General features: G+C 35.9%; 1 protein-coding gene and 2 pseudogenes across 2 annotated transcripts in view; 1 reads left to right on the top strand and 2 right to left on the bottom strand.

Annotated features, from left to right (window-relative positions):
- The window catches only part of CUL3 (cullin 3), a 108,766-nt gene that overhangs the window by 13,784 nt on the left and 75,816 nt on the right, over nucleotides 1-19,166 (bottom strand). For both annotated transcript variants that reach the window (XM_039469794.2, XM_074398957.1), the window contains 7 exons: nucleotides 16,686-16,831; nucleotides 15,789-15,965; nucleotides 14,112-14,282; nucleotides 13,438-13,545; nucleotides 10,817-10,941; nucleotides 7,827-7,923; nucleotides 5,066-5,200 (listed from right to left, as the gene is read on the bottom strand). In XM_039469794.2, the coding sequence (XP_039325728.1) occupies nucleotides 5,066-5,200; nucleotides 7,827-7,923; nucleotides 10,817-10,941; nucleotides 13,438-13,545; nucleotides 14,112-14,282; nucleotides 15,789-15,965; nucleotides 16,686-16,831 (959 nt within the window). The remainder of the gene's footprint in view (nucleotides 1-5,065; nucleotides 5,201-7,826; nucleotides 7,924-10,816; nucleotides 10,942-13,437; nucleotides 13,546-14,111; nucleotides 14,283-15,788; nucleotides 15,966-16,685; nucleotides 16,832-19,166) is intronic.
- On the top strand, nucleotides 6,015-6,822 carry LOC120364290 (large ribosomal subunit protein eL8 pseudogene; annotated as a pseudogene).
- LOC141584536 (ankyrin repeat domain-containing protein 49 pseudogene) lies at nucleotides 7,930-10,810 on the bottom strand (annotated as a pseudogene).

The raw sequence follows: 19,166 nt of genomic DNA, 5'->3' as shown, positions 1-19,166 counted from the left end.
TTATGGTATGTTTTGTTATTAGGACAAATTCCTTCCCCTCTCACTGAGCTTTCCAATCCAAGACCCTTTCCTTTCCAAAAGTAGTTTTGCTTATTCTTGTGCAATTGCTTGTCCAGATGAATTATGGAATCAGCTTGTCCAGTTTAATTTAAAAAAATTTTTTGGAAGTTTCTATTCAGATTTCCTTGAATTTATAGGTGACTTTTAAGAACAGCACACTTATAACACTTAATTATTGGGTACATTACCCTTTTGTATTCTTTAGCTTTCATTGTCTTCTTGGTCTAAGTGGCCTGTCTACATTTCCTGTTAGGATGATTCCTGGGAAGGTTATGATTCTTAATAGAACATCCTTTCCTTCATGTCATTTACTGATTCATGCTGGTTTCCAGAAAGGGTGTTTTTTTTTTCCAACAAAAATCTTTTAAAGAAATGTTTTCTCACCGATCATCATGTATTGCCAAATTGACAATCATATTGTCTACAGATCTTGAAATTTTTTTTTTCAATCTCTCCCTGATACCTACAAATTTCATTCCTTTTTCTTTTGTTTGTATATTAGTTAGGACCTGCAGAGCAAGGCGTTAACAGTAGTAGTAGTGACAGGCATTTTCATCTTGTTCCTAACTCTAATAAAAACGTGTCTAGCGTTTTCCTACTACTATTATGCTTAAGTTTGTCATTAGATACAAACTATGACACTATGGGCATTTCACTCTAAGGTGGCAATGAAGTCCCCCACTTTTATAAGGAATGAGGACTGAAACTGTTATAAAATACCTTTTGTTCATTTGTAGAGATCAAATAGTTTTCACCTTAAAATGGTGACTGGCAATACAGCAACTGCTTATTTTTATAATTATTAGAATATCTTTTTTTTTTTTTTTTTTTTTTTTGAGACGGAGTTTCGCTCCTATTACCCAGGCTGGAGTGCAATGGCACAATCTCGGCTCACCACAACCTCCGCCTCCTGGGTTCAGGCAATTCTCCTGCCTCAGCCTCCTGAGTAGCTGGGATTACAGGCACGTGCCACCATGCCCAGCTAATTATTAGAATATCTTAATGATGATCTTTTCAAAAAATTTCCCTACGCTGACCCTTCTTTGTATTCTAGGGATAAATCCTGTTTAAACACAGTGCATTATTCTTTCAATACACTACTGAAGACAACTTGCTAATATTTAAGATTGATGGTTTCAGGATCTGACGAGCAAGGCAAAATGTTGAATTTTAGCTTTATTTTTCTCTTTTCCTTGCTCAGTTTTAGCAAAAAAGTTATGCTAGCCTCAGATATTTCCTGAAAGCATATGTCTATTTTGCTGCCTGAGTTTGAGGTTTGCTATACAGCCTTCAATTTTAACTCGCTATTGTGTTATTCAAATTTTCTATATCCCCCTTTTCAACTGCCTGGTTAGCCAATACATTTGTCAGGGATTTCCATGATTCTAGAGTGGTCTACTTCACCTTGTACTTTCATTTTCTTTTCTATATTGTAAAGTTATGTCACTAATGACTGATATAAATTCTTGATGAACATCAAATATTACTGTTTTCTATTTAAACTGTCTGACAATAATGCTACTGTCCATAGTTTGTATTTGAGACCCATTCTCATAAAATTATAAAAAATAAAGAACATTAAGAAAAATATGTATTAGTTCTTATCCATACATCTTTCAAAAATCCACTAATTATTAAGATCCAAAAACTACTACTGTATATATTTATTTTTAGCTGTTCTAAATCACAATAAACTTACCTTTATTCATTCAAAAAACCTAAAGAAAAAGACAGCAGCAGCTTGACTACTACAGATTAAATATGACACTACAAATTAATGCCACCTGTTGTAGCCAGCTTCTATGACAGCTTGTAATAACCCTGGTATACATTAATCTTGTGTGGCCATCTCACCCTATCAGGGCTGACTTGGGCAACCAAGAAAATGAGAAGTGACACTCACTATGTGTCTTCCAGGGATAGATGAAAAAGGCACTGCAGGTTCTTTCTGGGTCTCCTAGATTGCCTGCTCTTGGGAAAACTAGTCACCAAGATTTGAGAACAAAGAGCGACATGAAAAGGCCCATGTGGAGAGAAACTAAGGCCACGTAATAACATCCAAAACAAACAGCTACCACCTTGGAAGTGTACTCTCCAGCACCAGTCAAACCATTAGATGACCAAAACTTCAGCCAACATCTAACTGCAACCTCATGAACCCCAAGCCAGAACTACCTAACTATCTTCTGAATCCCTAACCCACAGAAACCATGAGATATCTCATGGTTTCATTATTTTAAAATTTCATTTTTAAATAATGAAAAATAAATTGCTGGTGGTTGTTTTAAATCACTAACTTTTGAGATTTGTCATGTGGCATTAAATAATACACCATCTTACTGAACTCATATAGAATATTAAAAAATAAGAGTTCATCTTCCTTTAAATTATTATAATTAAACATTTTTAATTGTCTCCACTAATTTGTGGAGGTGATTTCTATAAAAAGGCTGGCTAATAAAACACAAGCAGCAAACTGTAGAGAAACACATGGTGTGAGTAAAGACACATTTATTTCTTGTGCCTTCTCACAATGCCCCAAATTTGAGGTGTCAGCAGCCAGAAGGTTTTAGAGCCACAGGCATGGATGGCATTCTACATACACTACAATCAGCTTCTGCTTTGTGACTTAACTAAAATTGGAAAAATTAGAGGTATTTTCTACTTAATTTTAACCTTCCATCTAATAACTGCTCATTAGCACCAATGAACCCAAGCAGTTGGGAAAGAGAAAGGCTTGAATCACTAAAATTTCCAGCAATTCTAATAACAGCTTTAAAAAATGAATTTGTGTTTTTGATTATTCCATGATTTTTACCAGTTCTTTATAAGCCAGGACTCTGAAAACCAACGCTAGCATTTACCAAGAGGCTAATTTTGTTTAAAATATATTATCCATTAAGAACTGTAGATTTAAAAATGACTACACAAAAACAGCTTTGAAAGATAATTTCATTCCACCTATCTTTGAAAAGTCTACGTTTGAGTAAGGTACTCAATGCTTGATCAATATTCTTGGGACTCAATCATATATAACCTGTGGCTGAAAATCAAGGTTATAATAAAATAAAAAGTAAAACAAACAAACAAACAAACAAAGATTACTCCCTAGGTAAGATCCACATGGAAATACATGAGAAAAACCTCTCAATTTAGCCACTGACCTACGGAAATACCTAGATTTCAAACATTCCCTTTAACTATATCACATAAAAATGATCCTCTCTTATATTAATTTCCATACTCCCACATAAATGGGATACATAAATGGGAGTATGGAAATGAATATTAAATAGGCCTAGAATTTACTCTTGCTCTTAATTTCAAACACATTCTTTTTCTTCCTGTGTTCATCTGAAAACTGGTTTTCAATTAAGTACCAATATGGAAGTAATTTTAGAGTCTTTCAAAATGTTCATTCATTATCTTAAACTTAATATGAATCACATGACCTTCATTTTAATCCCAAAACATCCTTTAAATGTATAGGAAAAGACTAACTGGATTTAATGCAAGCAAAACATATTTTAATTGGGAGAAAAGGAAAAGGGAAATAAAAAGCAAGCATATTATAATAATTAGTTACTCTAAGGAAAAAAGGTGGGTGCAAAGAGAAAAATGACTGAACTATCGAGACAGCATAAAATTGGCATACAGACATAGAAATCAGTGAAACAGATCAGACAGCATAAAAACAGACCCATCCATATATGATCAATTGATTTTTAAATAATGACAAGGTAATTCAGTGGGGAAAAAACAATGCCTTCAACAAATGATGCTGGAAGAAATACTATGTGAGAGGAAATTCTTACCTTATATCAAAAAAATAAACTTAAAATTCATCACAGACATAAATGTAAAAGCTAAAATTACAAACTGTTGAAAAACCAGAAGTAAGTCTTTACAATTTCAGGGTACACAATGATTTCTTAGGACTTAAAGCACGAACTACAAAAAGCAGAGTGATTAACTGGACTTTTTCAGTATTTTAAAACTCTCCTCTTCAAAAGACACCATTAAGAAAACGAAAAGTCATGCAACAGTCTCAAAAAAATACTCTCAGTACATGTATCTGACAAAGGACTTGTATCCAGAATTTATGGAACAATTTTTACAATGTAGCGAGAAAACAACCCAAAAAAGATACAAACACTTCAACAAACAAGATGTATCAGTGTCATATTAACAAATAAATGATGCTCAACATCAGCAGTCATCAAAAGAAAGGAAAGAGAGAGAGAGAGAGAGAGAAGGAAGGGAAGGAAGGGAAGGAAGGGAAGGAAGGAGGAAAGGAAGGAGGAAAGGAAGAAGGGAGGAAGGGAGGAAATTAAATCCAGACTGAGGCACAATTATACATCAACTAAAGTGGCTCAAATGCTAAAGACTATGGAGGATGTGGAGCAACTGGACCATCTTGCACTGCCGGCAAATGTGAAAAATGGTATAGCTGCTTTGGGACACCGTTTGGCAGTTAGATGCACAACAGCCCAAATGCGGTATCAACCCAAATGCCCATTAACAGGTGAACTGATAAAAGATTAAAGGTTAGAGACAATATATATGATACCATTTAGATGAAAATCCAAAAAAGACAAAACTAATTTACAGTGATATAAAGCAGGTCACTGGCTGCCTGAGGCTTGAGGTGGTAGGAGGGAAAGGACTGGCAAGGGGTACAAAGAAATTCTGGAGGTAATACTCTATATTTTTGGGCAATATTCCTGATTGTGATGATAGTTACACAGGTGCAATCACCTAAAACTCATCAAATTATGCACTTATATAAGGCATGTTTTATTTTAAAATACTTCTATAATTTAAAAATAATGAAACATAACTCAATAAATGTAAGATATTCACACAGTTCTATGACCCATTTTACGCAGTTTTCTCTAAAGGTATCTAAAGAGACTCTTTAAAGGTTACTCAAACAATACAGACTCAAGTAACAAATAAGAGTTAGAAACAACACAGTTAAAATGTATATAACCAAAACCCATACCTCAAATGTGTATTTTTCTCTATTATTAAAGAGCATTAATATGGTCATCTGGAAAGTGGAGACTTGCAATATGTGCTTCCGTGTATTAGAGCCAGTTACTTGTGCACCTCCAACACCAACTTCAGATCCATCTTCCTGTTTCATTTTTCAAAAAATATAAACGAAGATACAATCATTTCCTGGTAACATTTATGTACGTATGCATGTAAATATTTATGTATGTATGTATCAGTGACAGGGTCTCACTCTGTTACCCAGGCTAGAGTGCAGTGGCACAAACAATGCTCAATGCAGCCTCAACCTCCTGGGCTCAAGCGATCCTCCTGCCTCAGCTTCCTGAGTAACTAGGACGATGGGTGTGCACCATCACACCCGGGTAATTTTCCTATTTTTGTAGAGATGGGGTTTTGCCACGTTGCCCATGCTGTCTCAAACTAACTGGCTCCAGTGATTCACCCGCCTCAGACTCCCAAAGTGCTGAGATTACAGGCGTGAGTCACCATAACTGACCAATTTCCTGGTAACTTTAACAGTCTGTTTCAGAAATAGGTTCCATAATCTCCAACCTCCCCCTCAACAAAACTATATAACTTATTCCTATAAAGGAAATCTAAGTAATTAATCAATTCCCTATAGTCAACGATAAGATTATTTTAACAGTACACTACGGGATGATAATAATAATGGACTTACAAAACACTACTAGTTACACTACCACCAAAAGTTAAGAGGATTTGGTTTCTTTTTGTGTGGCCTCATCATAGCAAGAGATCAAAAAATAGCACAGCACAGCACAGCACAGGGGCCGGGGAAGAGGAGGGAAGTGTTCTCAAAGCCTGTTCCTGCTTTACGATTTAGGGGATGCAAACTGGAACTTTCTAACTCTTCAAATATTAACATACGCATTATGTTTTAAAAATCTACTGATCTGCTCTTCCCGACGCCCAAGATGCTGAAAGGAAAGAAAGCCAAGGGGAAGAAGGTGGCGCCGGCCCCCGCTGTCCTGAAGAAGCAGGAGGCCAAGAAAGTGGTGAATCCACTATTTGAGAAAAGGCCTAAAAATTTTGGCATTGGACAAGACATCCAGCCCAAAAGAGACCTCACCCGCTTTGTGAAATGGCCCCGCTATATCAGGTTGCAGCGGCAGAGAGCCATCCTCTGTAAGCGGCTGAAAGTACCCCCTGCAATTAACCAGTTCACCCAGGCCCTGGACCGCCAAACAGCTACTCAGCTGCTTAAGCTGGCGCACAAGTATAGACCAGAGACGAAGAAAGAACAGAAGCAGAGGCTGTTGGCCAAGGCCGAGAAGAAAGCGGCTGGCAAAGGGGACGTCCCCACTAAGAGACCACCTGTCCTTCGAGCAGGAGTTAACACCATCACTACCTTGGTGGAGAACAAGAAAGCTCAGCTGGTGGTGATAGCACATGACTTGGACCCTATTGAGCTGGTTGTCTTCTTGCCTGCCCTGTGTCGTAAAATGGGAGCCCCTTACTGCATTACCAAGGGGCAGGCAAGACTGGGACGTCTGGTCCACAGGAAGACCTGCACCACTGTCGCCTTCACACACGTGAACTCAGAAGGCAAAGGCGCTTTGGCTAAGCTGGTGGAAGCTGTCTGCACCAACTACGATGACCGATACGATGAGATCCGCCGTCACTGGGGAGGCAAGGTCCTGGGTCCCAAGTCTGTGGCTCGCATCGCCAAGCTCGAAAAGGCAAAGGCTAAAGAACTTGCCACGAAACTGGGTTAAGTTGTACACTGTTTTCTATAAAATAATGCAAATTTTCCTTCAAAAAAAAAAAAAAAAATCTACTGATCTGCTTAATAAACTTCAAAAGAACATGACTGTTTAGGGGAAAAAACCCTCTTTTCAAACAAAAACTAGCAGTAATTAAAAGATGAGTTCTTTAGTTTCCTTGTCCTTCCCATTTACACTTAAAATATATGTGTTGAATATTATTCAACTAAATTTATTACAAAGAGCTATTTCTCATTCCAACTAAATATAAAAATTAGAATACTTACAGGCATTTTCAGCAATACTTAAACTGATGTCAACAGTGATTCACCATATCAAACTAGTAAAATTCTAATTAAAGTCTAAATCTTATTTCCTGCCTAGATGACAATATAGGTGTATTTCTATACAGTTTTTCTTGTATTTCTATACAGTTTTTCTAGAAGACTTAGTATTTTTTGAAGGCAAATAATCCTGATTCATACCAAGTAATGAAAATAAATTATTACTCTATACCTCACAATTTAGATATACAAAAGTAATTGCTTTTTAAAAATGAAGGCAAATCACTTGTCCATTACTTATTTTTTAAATGACTTTAATAACATTTTATATCCAACAAATCTCAAGTGTTAATTTTCCCAATCTTGATTCATTAGAAATAAAGATTGTTGGTGACAGAATTTTGAAAAGAGGCGCATGGCTTTGTATCCTCTGAAATCAACTTACATTTTACTATTTTATGCAATATTTTTTCAAACCGAATTTTATAAATAAAATATGTAATTATCCTAATATTTAGTCCTTAGAGAAGACTATACTGGTATAGTCTTAGTAATTTCAAAGTTGCAGTTAGCAACTGAGACAACGGAAGTAATAAACCAAAGCCAGGATTTTTAACCTTTCTAACATGTAACACAAGTAGAGAAACAGGAGAAATAAATAATTTACCCAGGTCAACATAAATCACAAATCAGCTCTACAGACTAAGTTACTTAATATATTCAGACTATCAATACTTACCTTTTTAACTGGTCCATAAAATGTGGCATTGAGATCTGCAGAACCCATATGATGCTGGAGTGTGAGCTGTCGACCACTGTGTTTGGCTAAGTAGAACCTTCCGCAAATCAAACCAGGTTTCAGAAAATCAAACTTACACATTTGAAATTACAAATTACAGAATAACATCCCTTAAACATATGTGTACGTACACACACACACACACACACACACATATATACACAGACTTTAAAAGTTAAAGGAAACCTTAGGATTCAAGTTCAGTTTCAACTTTCTACAGAAGACAGAAACCTTGAGAGAGCCCTAAGCAACTCAGTTAGATACTGCACGACAAAGGCAGCACACTAAGTAATTTCTACTGTGCACTCTGCCCCAGCCCACTGCTGCTCAGCCCCTGCTTTTAAGACCACCTTTCTCCATAGTAACCCAATAATCAATTTGTCCTAAGCCAGTAGTAGACATCAACAGTACAAAATATATTTCTATACCACAGTACAAAAAATACTCAATGCACTAATGCTGAATGAAGGGCATTTATAAAATATTCCTCTGGGAAAACTTTATGCAACTTTTTCTTACATATTAAAATTATAAAGGATAAACTCTCCCTTTGTTGTTGTTCAAAATTTGTACTTTTGAATTTTTATATTTATATTTTTTGTCACTATCCATATCGCCTTTTTTCAAAGCCTGAGCTACTCTGTGGTTCCTGCCCCAGTGTAACAATCATCCCTTCACTCCTAGAATTCCTTTTCCCTTTTAATTCTGCCTTTCTACTGTTTGTAAAAAATGAGGACCTTGGGGAGGGAAAAAACCCGACATTTCTGTGAACTCAAAGAGACTGAGCAGTATCTAAACCAGTTGGATTAGGCAAGTAAAACTAGTTGGATAGCAGATATACCGTGAACTCTTGCAACAAAGTGTATCTGTGTGCATGTATAAACGATTATATTGATTCACTATTAGAGTAAGGCTCATGCAGCTGACCAGGGTGAAGTAGGACTGTCCATAGGATAATATGAATTGTGGTGGTGGAGACAGTATACAAGATTGATGGATTAAACACCTAGCTGCTTTCCTGGCAAATGGTTATGTTCTAAAAGACAAATCTAGTGTTTTTTTTTTTTTTTTTTAATTTATGAAGATATAAGTTAATAATATGCTAGTGCTTCTGATTCACAATAAAAGCAACTGGCTATGGCAGGTGTCCCCAAACTACAGCCCGTGGGCCACATGCGGTCCCCTGAGGTCATTTATCTCGCCCCCTGCCGCACTTCAGGAAGGGGCACCTCTTTCATTGGTGGTCAGTGAGAGGAGCACAGTATGTGGCGGCCCTCCAACGGTCTGAGGGACAGTGAACTGGCCCCCTGTGTAAGAAGTTTGGGGACCCCTGGGCTATGGTAATATAGAGAAGACAGCTGAAGAGCACCAGAATGTTTGAGGCTTTTTAAGTTAAATTCTTAGTTACCTCACCTTACAAAGATACATGTCAATATGCTGAATACTCAAGAAAGATCAGGATATGGGTGATTTAAAAATATCTATCTCCTGCATCAGCATCAAAAGTATCGTAAGTTTCTGTACAACCCCCATCAAGTTTTTAAGTATAGGCAAGTAAAAATTATTTCTGATAAAAATCACAAACTCCACAGAAATCATTCAAGATACATTCAAACTTTCAAGCACATTTTGACCTCAAGGTCAGGTATTTCACTTGGAAGAACATCTTAATGAGCACCAATGAATTTTTTGCAATAAGATGTTTGATGTCAACTTCTTATTATGGGAATATTTTACATCTCACACAAAGGAGGACTGGTACTTGGAAGCTTAATTACTAGAATCATTAAGACTAAGGTGAAGAATTTATACAGTGCCTTCCACAATTTCAAAGAGGTTGTGACAGACACTTGTCCTCCTGCAGTTTCTTCTTTTTTCAGATCTGGTTTGAGGTAACAGTTCACAGTAGAAGTTCTAGAGCAGGCGTCCGCAAACGTTTTATACAGGGGGCCAGTTCACTGTCCCTCAGACCATTGGAGGGCTGCCACATACTGTGCTCTTTTCACTGACCACCAACTAAAGAGGTGCCCCGACGGATAAATGGCCTCAGGGGGCCGAATGCGGCCGACGGGCCATAGTTTGGGGACGCCTGTTCTAGAGTATCACTGCTTTCTCTGAACCAGCAGCAAGATAAGATGCAAGGTAGTCAAGAGGCCTTTTGTTTGAGCATTCATAACTGATCTGCATCATGATGAGGAAATAAAGAAGCCACTCTGGTATTCCACTTACAAACACCATGTAGAGGTGTCCAGCTATCCATGGTTACTGCAAAAACATCTGCCCCTTGTGTAGTCAGCTCACAGACAATGTCTAAGTGTCCACCTTAGGCTGCTCGATGAAGGGGGGGTATACTCATCTTCATCCCTAGTGTTCACAGGAGTAGCTTTTCAAAAAGTAGTCTCCACACTGAGTAAGCCAATTATTTTCAGCAGCCCAAAAAAGAGATTTGCTTGAATCATTTTCTATTTTTTTCTTGCAACTAATATCACTCTTGGTTTTCTTCTTGCTCCTCATCCTCATCAAAACTGCCAACTCAGAGACTCTGAGTATCAGTGGGAATAAGGTGTCCCAAGTATTTCCAACAATTCGAGTTGGCTGAAGTGTTCAGAAAAGTCTAAGGAATTCTCTGGGTCTGGTTTTCCAACATAATTTACTTTCTCTTTTTCCATTTTTACTAAGGCTCTAAATAAAAGGCATTTCAAATGCCAGCATATAAACAATCTTTCTAGAGATAAATTAAGACTGCTTTACTTTATTCATTAAGATCCTACAAAGGGGGAAATTGCTGCATGCTAGGATAGATGCTACTTTTGAATACGAGGTAATAAATGGAACACATTCATCTTCAATTACGGATACTAATGTTCAAATTCATTTTAATTTTGAACAATTATTTGTACGTAGTAATGCAAAGTCTGATTTAGATTTACCTTCTGAATATCTCAAAAGCATGTCTTGGTGCTGGGGGGATGTTGCACTTTGGTGTGGCTGACTGAGTGGGCCAGTATCCCGTCGTGAGCACCCGGACTGTAAGATCAACACCACCTAAAGATACCTATGTAAAACAGAAAGAGATACTCTCCTCAAAATTAACTAGGATTTGTTATCTGTTCTGTTTAGACACCGTGTTAGATTTACCAAAGCAGTTAGCTCCATGTCTAGTGACTAATTTAAAAACCTGCCCAGTTGTTTTTTCAGATCTGGTTTGAGGTATGTTGAGGATGTTCTAGAAGTTCTAGAACAGTTTACCAGGAGATTTTCTTAAAGGTTAGACCCATCCGGTGTTTCACAAATTTTAACTACGCTGGCAAACAGTCATAATTATTGCTTGTGATGTTAATTTAAAAACACTGAACAAAGAATAGTTTTTGGCACATAAATCAAGTCTTACTGTTATCACTGAGAACTGAAAAGTTTGGGCCTTTTTAAATAAAAGGTCAAGGGGGTCAATCATATCATTTTAGAGAAAATTCTAGCATAAGATCCTTCATCTCAGTTTAAAATACCTTTACCATCTTAATACACAATGTTATTTCTAATATTTCAGCACCTACTTCAACTAAACAAATTTTATGTTTTAACATGTAACTCACATTCTAACCGCTGCATAGGACACTAGAGATCGCTACATAGCAGGTGCTCTATAAATATCTGCACAATGAATGACTACTTCTATGTTAGTATCACTGTCACAATTATTTTCTTCTTTTAAACAAATTAATTTTTTAAGTAAACAGCAATAAAGCACAACAGAAACTCTTATGGATTAAACATTATCTTTATTATTGATATTCAGAACTAATAACCCATCATTCCATTTTTATCTTACCTCAGTGATTTAGTAATATAAATTTTTAGGGGGAGGAATCAGAGTTTATGAATATCAAGGACCATTCTACACTCAAGACTGCTTCACAAGTACCCACAAAATGATTACTTAAAGAAACTGAAAATAAAAAAATTAGATGACACACAGAAGAGAGGATCATAGCAGAGACTCTTATATGATATACTGGGGGAGGTGGAGAACTGTTTATACGTTTGCAAGTTGGCTGGGGTAAGGCAGGGTCTCAATGTGGTCAGTCCATCCATCCCATATCAATATGCATGGGATCTACCCCAATCCTCCCTATAGCTCTCAATGTGTATGATTAGTGGAAGAAAAAAATAAAAAGCTTATTATAGCAAACAAACAAACAAAAAAATACAAGAAAATATGGCAATATATTAGATTTAACTACAAGTTCCTAAACAATCTAAAAAAAAAAAATCCAGGATAATTACACTACTCAGTTCCTGTCCACCCAAAATTTCTATCACAAACTTGCATCTTTCCTCCTCTCAGATCTTCTCCACTGTAAACACTGATATATAAGGCAAATCATGTAACTATTTACATTACAGTCAGAATGTTTTCATATAAATGGTTATTCTACAGAATTAGATATTTTCACATATCCGGTTTGTGAAAGTGATGATCTCCTTTTTTGATATCAAAAGAAAGACTCACAAGTCTGTTAAATGGTTGTGATGCATCTTAACTACAGAGTGGCACATGGTGATTTAGAAAATTTAAAAATTGTAGAATTCTCTAAATTTAAGGTTAAGTTGAAAATCAGAGTAAAAAATGAAACTAAATTGTGAATATCATTAAATACTCATAAAACCGCCATCAGACTCCAAAGCCATGAAAGTTCCAGTTCACCAGCTTTGGGGAGTTACACCAAACACATTTGTAACACATTAATTTCTGTGTTTTCATGGTCTCAGCGCACCTGCTACCCGCTCTTAGGATGTAAGGCCCATTTAGGCTAAACTTACAGAGGAGAATGACAGTAGTAAGGTATAGAAAGGTCATGTGACTATCCCAAGATGACACAATCCTGGGGTGAAGTGAAAAGAAGAGTACTAAAACTCCGTAAACTTGTGTAAGCCCAGTATTCTTTCCACAATTTATAATAGATTTGTGCTATCTTTATTAACAGCAGAATAATTCTCTTTATTAAATTGTCAGTGTATTCCTTTCAACTGGGGAGGAGAAACTGAATTTTTTTTTTTTTTTTTTTTTTTTTTTTGAGACGGAGTTTCACTCTTGTTACCCAGGCTGGAGTGCGATGGCGCGATCTGGGCTCACCACAACCTCCGCCTCCTGGGTTCAGGCAACTCTCCTGCCTCAACCTCCTGAGTAGCTGGGATTACAGGCACACGCCACCATGGCCAGCTAATGTTTTGTATTTTTAGTAGAGACAGGGTTTCACCATGTTGACCAGGATGGTCTCGATCTCTTGACCTTGTGATCCACCTGCTCGGCCTCCCAAAGTGCTGGGATTACAGGCTTGAGTCACCGTGCCCGGCAGAAACTGAATTTTAAAATAATAAAAAGTTTTAACATAAACATAGAAAAAGAGGAAATGTGAAGAAAAATAAGTACAGACAAAATATGTTGTCGCTAATGACATTTAAAGAAACTGTCATCTGCTAAATGGATGAAAATGCCCATTATAAAAGACTTTACATGAATATATAAGTAGAAATTAATGCAGAATCTTACACCAGTTGCCTGTAGATGTTGCCTGAATTCATCCATTGTTGTGTTTGAGATGCTCATATCCCTAAACATTCCTTCCAGTTTTGATGTGAACTGACATCCACATTCAGTCTGTGAAAGAAAAACACAAATATACACAAATCGTAGATTTTTCTGTGTATAGAGGAAATAAATTATTTCATGTTATTGCTATCCCTGATAATCTTAACAGCTGCTCTATGCCTGTGGTTACCAAACTTTAGGATTTTATTTTAAAATGGAAATTCCCAAATTCTTTCAGAGATTCCAATATACCTCCCATGAAAGGTAGGGCCCAGAATTCTGTGTTTTTAACTAGAATCTCAGGTGATCCAGGTACAAGTATTCCATGGACCACAATTTGAGAAGAAGAACTACATGGCAATAACCTCTTTATTGTTTCCCTTTTACTAATCCTCCCTTTCAGACCTCCATGAATGCATCTTGACATAACAAAACAAAATTCCAGCAAACTCTGAATATCCCTAAACTTGAAAAAAATGTTAGTGTAGGCCGTGTTCTTCTCAAAACAATCTACCTTTATTTCTAAAAATAAACACTTAAAAATCAACCAAATAATTTCCAATCACATGTTGTCAGTACACAACCATGATAAACATCAGTTAGGTGCATTCTGTTCCACCTAAAACATACCTTACCTTTAACTTAGATATCATGTTTTTTTCAGAGTCATCAGAAACACTTTTATTTGTGAGAAGTCTCCTTGCCAAGTGTTGTTTATAATAACGTTCAAATACATCTTTTTCTTGCATAAACCTAAAAAGGACCATTGCCTTATCCAATATTGTTTCTACTTCTTGTTCTGTTAGCTGCAAAATTAAGATGATTTAACAATTATATAATTTTAATTCTACAGAAGTAGCATTACAGTTCATTTACAGCTTAAAAACACTACTGTTTGAAAACACAGATATCTGGCTGACATACATCAGAAAAAGGAATACAGTTTGAGAAAGTGCCTCTTACTTCACACAGTAGCATCATTCTTACATTCGCATTTAGTGCATCATGCATGGGAGGCTGGAGTGGAATTCTATTCCACAGAAGGCTACTACTGAAATGGAGGCATAAGGTAATATAGGGCTGGATTAAGGGATGACTGAGAATACAGGAAATGAAATTTTAGTCACGGAGATTATGTTATGAAGCCTTTGCACGTATAGGCAAAACATTATACAGCCAAAAGACAGATTCTTTCATTTAAGCTCACTGAAACCCTAAATTGTGCAAACAAAAGGCAATAATTTGTCACAATCCAAACAGTAAAAAGACCATTGCTCTTACTTTTAAATATGGGCAAAAGGATTCTGTGGCAGGCTGTATTAATATATTCAGAAAAATGGAAGATGACATGAATGCATAATTAATAGACTTTTCTATTCTGTGCATCCTTAGTGATTTTGTTTCCTTGTTGCAGCTTCTGCCTGTAAAACCTGTGACAACTTGTTGCTTTTCCCTTTCATGTCACAAATTCCAAAATGAAGTCAAAAGAGACCAATTCAGATGTGAGCAGAACACACTTCAGTTGATCTGTGCTGCCGTGAGCTCCCCAGGTTTCAGAGGTAGCATGTATCCTAAAGGCTTGAAACTGAGCTATAGCAACTGTTTTCTGAAATCTACTCTATCTATGCCTTAACATTCTTGGCATCCAATTATTGTTTGACATATAACCTTCAGAACCAGATGAGAGCAAACAACATTCTGTACTATTAGAAAATTGTTTTCTAGTTTTTTTTTTATCTTAAGCATGCCTAACTCTGTCATAAAAGTGACTATTTACCAACTTCAGCTGTGTAGTTGTTCATTTTTTTTTTTTTTTTGAGACAAGGTCTTGCTCTGTTGTCCAGGGTGGAGTGCAGTGGCGTGATCATAGCTCACTGCAGCCTTAAACTCCTGAGCTCAAGTGATCCTCTGCCTCAGCCTCTGGGACAACAGGTATTTATCACCTTGTACCACTAATTTTTTTCTTTTACTTTTGTAGAGATGGAGTTTTACTCTGTTAACAAGGCTAATTTCAAACTCCTGGCCTCAAGAGCTCCTTCTGTCTTGGCTTCTCCAAATACTGGGATTACAGTCATGAGCTACCAAGCCCATCCAGTTACTTGTTTTTGAAGCCAATTACACATTAAGTGAAATGTCTAACTACTTTGGAGCATGTCAAGTATTTCAAACAGTATTTTTTACTAGGCCATGGCACACATTTAAGCACAGCAATGGGGCATGCTTAATTTTTATCTGCAAAATGTCCTAACTTTATACATAATTTTTTATCTTTAAATAAAATTAAATGTATTTTCAAATACAATACTACTTACCCCTTTGACTCCCTTTTTCAGTTTATCATCAATAAATAATGAGAGGTATTCAGGAGACCTGGAGTTGAGGTTGAGAAAATACTCAAAGTCACCCGCAATTGTTTGTTTAAAGAGGCGGTCATTGTTGAATGATTCTAGAAGGAAGCGATCAAACCTACTCTTCAGATCCAATAAGCCCTTAGAAATAAAAACAGTAAAATTTGGAACACATTAAAATAATTTTTCCATAAATAACACACTTATGACCATGTATGTTTATCTTAACTTTGCTGGTAACAAACATGTATATTCATTTTTAAACTCACATAGTTTTGGTATTATTTTCAAGCCTGTATGTAAGCCTCTATTAAAAAAGTCAATGAGAGAAGTATTGTATCTTCCATATATGTATTAATACAATGCAAACAAACCAAAGAACCCCCTCACTGCTTCTCATTCTCCTGTCTTGATGGAATGGGTTAGCCAGGGAAAAATTAGCTTAAAAAATGTACCAAAAAGCTGATTAAAACACAAAAACATGACACATAATTTATTTATAGTACTGCTTGAAAGTAAAATGTTTTCAAACAAAAAGTATTTAAACCAGTTGTTTTCTCCAACATACTAATGTATGCAAACACTAAGGCATACCAAAAACTGAGACTTAAAATTGAGGCTATTTAAACAAGTTCTCCATCAGAGAAGTTAAATGAAAAGTAGCAGTTGAATTTCAGCTCCCTGATATAAATACGCACACCTTGCAAAATTCTGAAGTATTTAGGATAATTACACATATTATTTTACTACTGGGAAAATTAAGTTTAAAGTATACAATACACAGCATGGTGAAAGCGGCCTTTGCAGCACCTACCAAAATGCCTTTATCATAAATGTAGAGAATCGTCTAGGTTTACTTACCTGGATATAGTCAACTGGATTCTTTCCTTCTCCTTCTTCAGAAACAAGAGCTTTACCTTGCTCCCTCAAATAGGAACTCATACACTCACACATTGTTTTCAAACCATTTGGCACACGACTAAATAACTTGTACATGCAAGCAAGGTCTACAAATCAGAAAGAAAACACAAATTGGCTACCATTAAAGATTGAAGAAAAAAAGATGAATTTTTGTTCACGCTATAATACTTAGAGAAGCTTATTTCTCCAGTACCACCATTTGCTGACCATGTAAAAAATATACATATATTGAAATGAAAACTGGAAAAAGGCTAGTCAATAGTTACCGTTGTAACTTATAAAACACACCTTTTGGATGAGATGCTCTGAAAGCATCAATTAAATGTCCTAGCAAATTTTAATTTACATGGAGGAGATGCCAAAATCCATAATAAACAAGTGGTGTCACAAAAAAAAAAAAGGCAACTGCAGTTTTGAGTTCGTACGTAATTTATACTACATAATTCTAATGCAGACCTATGATACTACAAAATGTCTACAAAAAGGGTAACTAATTAAGGTATAATTGGTAATCCCTGTAATGAAGAAGAAACTTAAAACCAATTTAAGTCTTATGGGTATTTCCAAAGGTTTAACTGATTACCATGACAACAAATCAAATAAACTATCCTAGGATTTACTTCATTACACCTTACGTAAAGTTTTTATGAAATGTATGATATAAACATCTCTTTTTCAGTATTTTCCTCAGAGCAAACCCTAATGTTTCCCAGGTGGCATCCTAAGCCAGTATCTGTACTTCAAAATTTGGTATATTTCACTATACATTTTAAATTTAGAATAGAAACTCTGGATTCTATCCATTTTTTAATATCATTTTTCATAAGACTAAAATACAGATTTTAAAATACTGTTTTCCCATATGTCTAGTGTTTCTTTGCAATAACAACTTACTGGGAGAACACAGTGTCAGAACTTTACAATGATAATTTTATAAGTATTACAATCAGTAACTTTTAAAAATAAAGAGTTTCTAGATCAGACGCTGACCAATGTTTTTTCTGTAAAGCATCAGATAATAAATATTTTTAAATGTGGGCCACAGATACCTGACTCAACTACTCTACTCTGACATTGTATATAAATTTATATAAATTTTCATGAAATATTCTTTCGATTTTTTTAACAACAACAAAAAAAACCCACAAAAAAACAAAAAAACCCATGCAACAACAACAACAACAACAACAACAACAACAACAACAAAAAAAAAACAGATTTGGTGGACAGGCCCTAATTTGCCTACCTTGGTCTACAGTTCTAAGAGTAGTTTAGAGCTTAAAACTGAAGTTGTATGTATTTTAAAAAATATTTAGAAGCAAGTTTTACACAAGTTTAATAAACTTTGTTTCAGTGACTTTCAACAACAAATTTCAGTTTCCATTAATAATACATGCCTGTAGTCACCTACACATGGCAATTTTACAGCTTCTCACATACTTAGCATAAATGACAACCAAGTTTCCCATATTGAAAACAGGCATTACAAAAGCAATAGCAATTTATGGTCACATACTACAGTAAATGTAGCACATCAAATACTTCTAACAAAATGGTCCCCAACTTGTCTATTTCATTCCTATGTTTTTGTAAGTTTTCCTTAGCTATTACATGTTGTACATGTAACTGTATGCAAATTACTAAATTTCATTGTATTTAAATGTCAGGGTAAAGGGAATGTAAAACAGTAAATGAGAATAATTTGGCATTCAAAAGTTAAATATCATTATTTCTATATACACTTAATAAAAATAAGATACCATTTGAACTTAATTTCATAGTGCTATCTGCATCTAATAATCAATCCAATTTATCCTCTATTCACAGTGAGGAAACTGTTTTTCATTTTCTCATTTATGAGAATCTGGTTTCATAATGGTTAAGTTGCTTCTGATACATACTCAACAAGAGGAACTTTTTTCCAAGAGCAGGGCCTACCACAATTAAGACATCTTGCCACCAGTTTCTAGTGGAAGCTCAGAAAAATTAAAGACAACAGTTTCTTTCCGCCCCCTCCCCAACCCATCGCCCATGCTGAAGTGCACTGGCATGATCTGTCTTGGCTTACTGCAGCCTTGACTTCCCTGGCTGGGCTCAAATGATCCTCTCACCTCAACCTCTGAAGTGGCTAGGACTATAGACATACGCCATCATGCCCGGCTAATTTTTGTATTTTTCACAGAGACAGGGTTTTATTAATTTGCTCAGGTTGGTCTTGAACTCCTGAGCTCAAGCAATCCATCCGCTTCAACCTTCCAAAAGGACTGGGATTCCAGGCATGTGCCATCATGCCCAGACAAAAACAAATTTTAAATTTAATTTAGAATCATAGATAGCTACACCGTGTTGTCGGAAACATAAGGTACTAAATAAAGGCGAACTCTGGTAAGTACTATTATGACACTCCTTCATTCACGTAAG

The sequence above is a fragment of the Saimiri boliviensis genome, chromosome 5, assembly GCF_048565385.1.
Source record: "Saimiri boliviensis isolate mSaiBol1 chromosome 5, mSaiBol1.pri, whole genome shotgun sequence".
NCBI classification, from domain to species: Eukaryota; Metazoa; Chordata; class Mammalia; order Primates; family Cebidae; genus Saimiri; species Saimiri boliviensis.
Note: the sequence above shows the minus strand (reverse complement) of the source record. Positions and strands in the feature narration are given on the sequence as shown.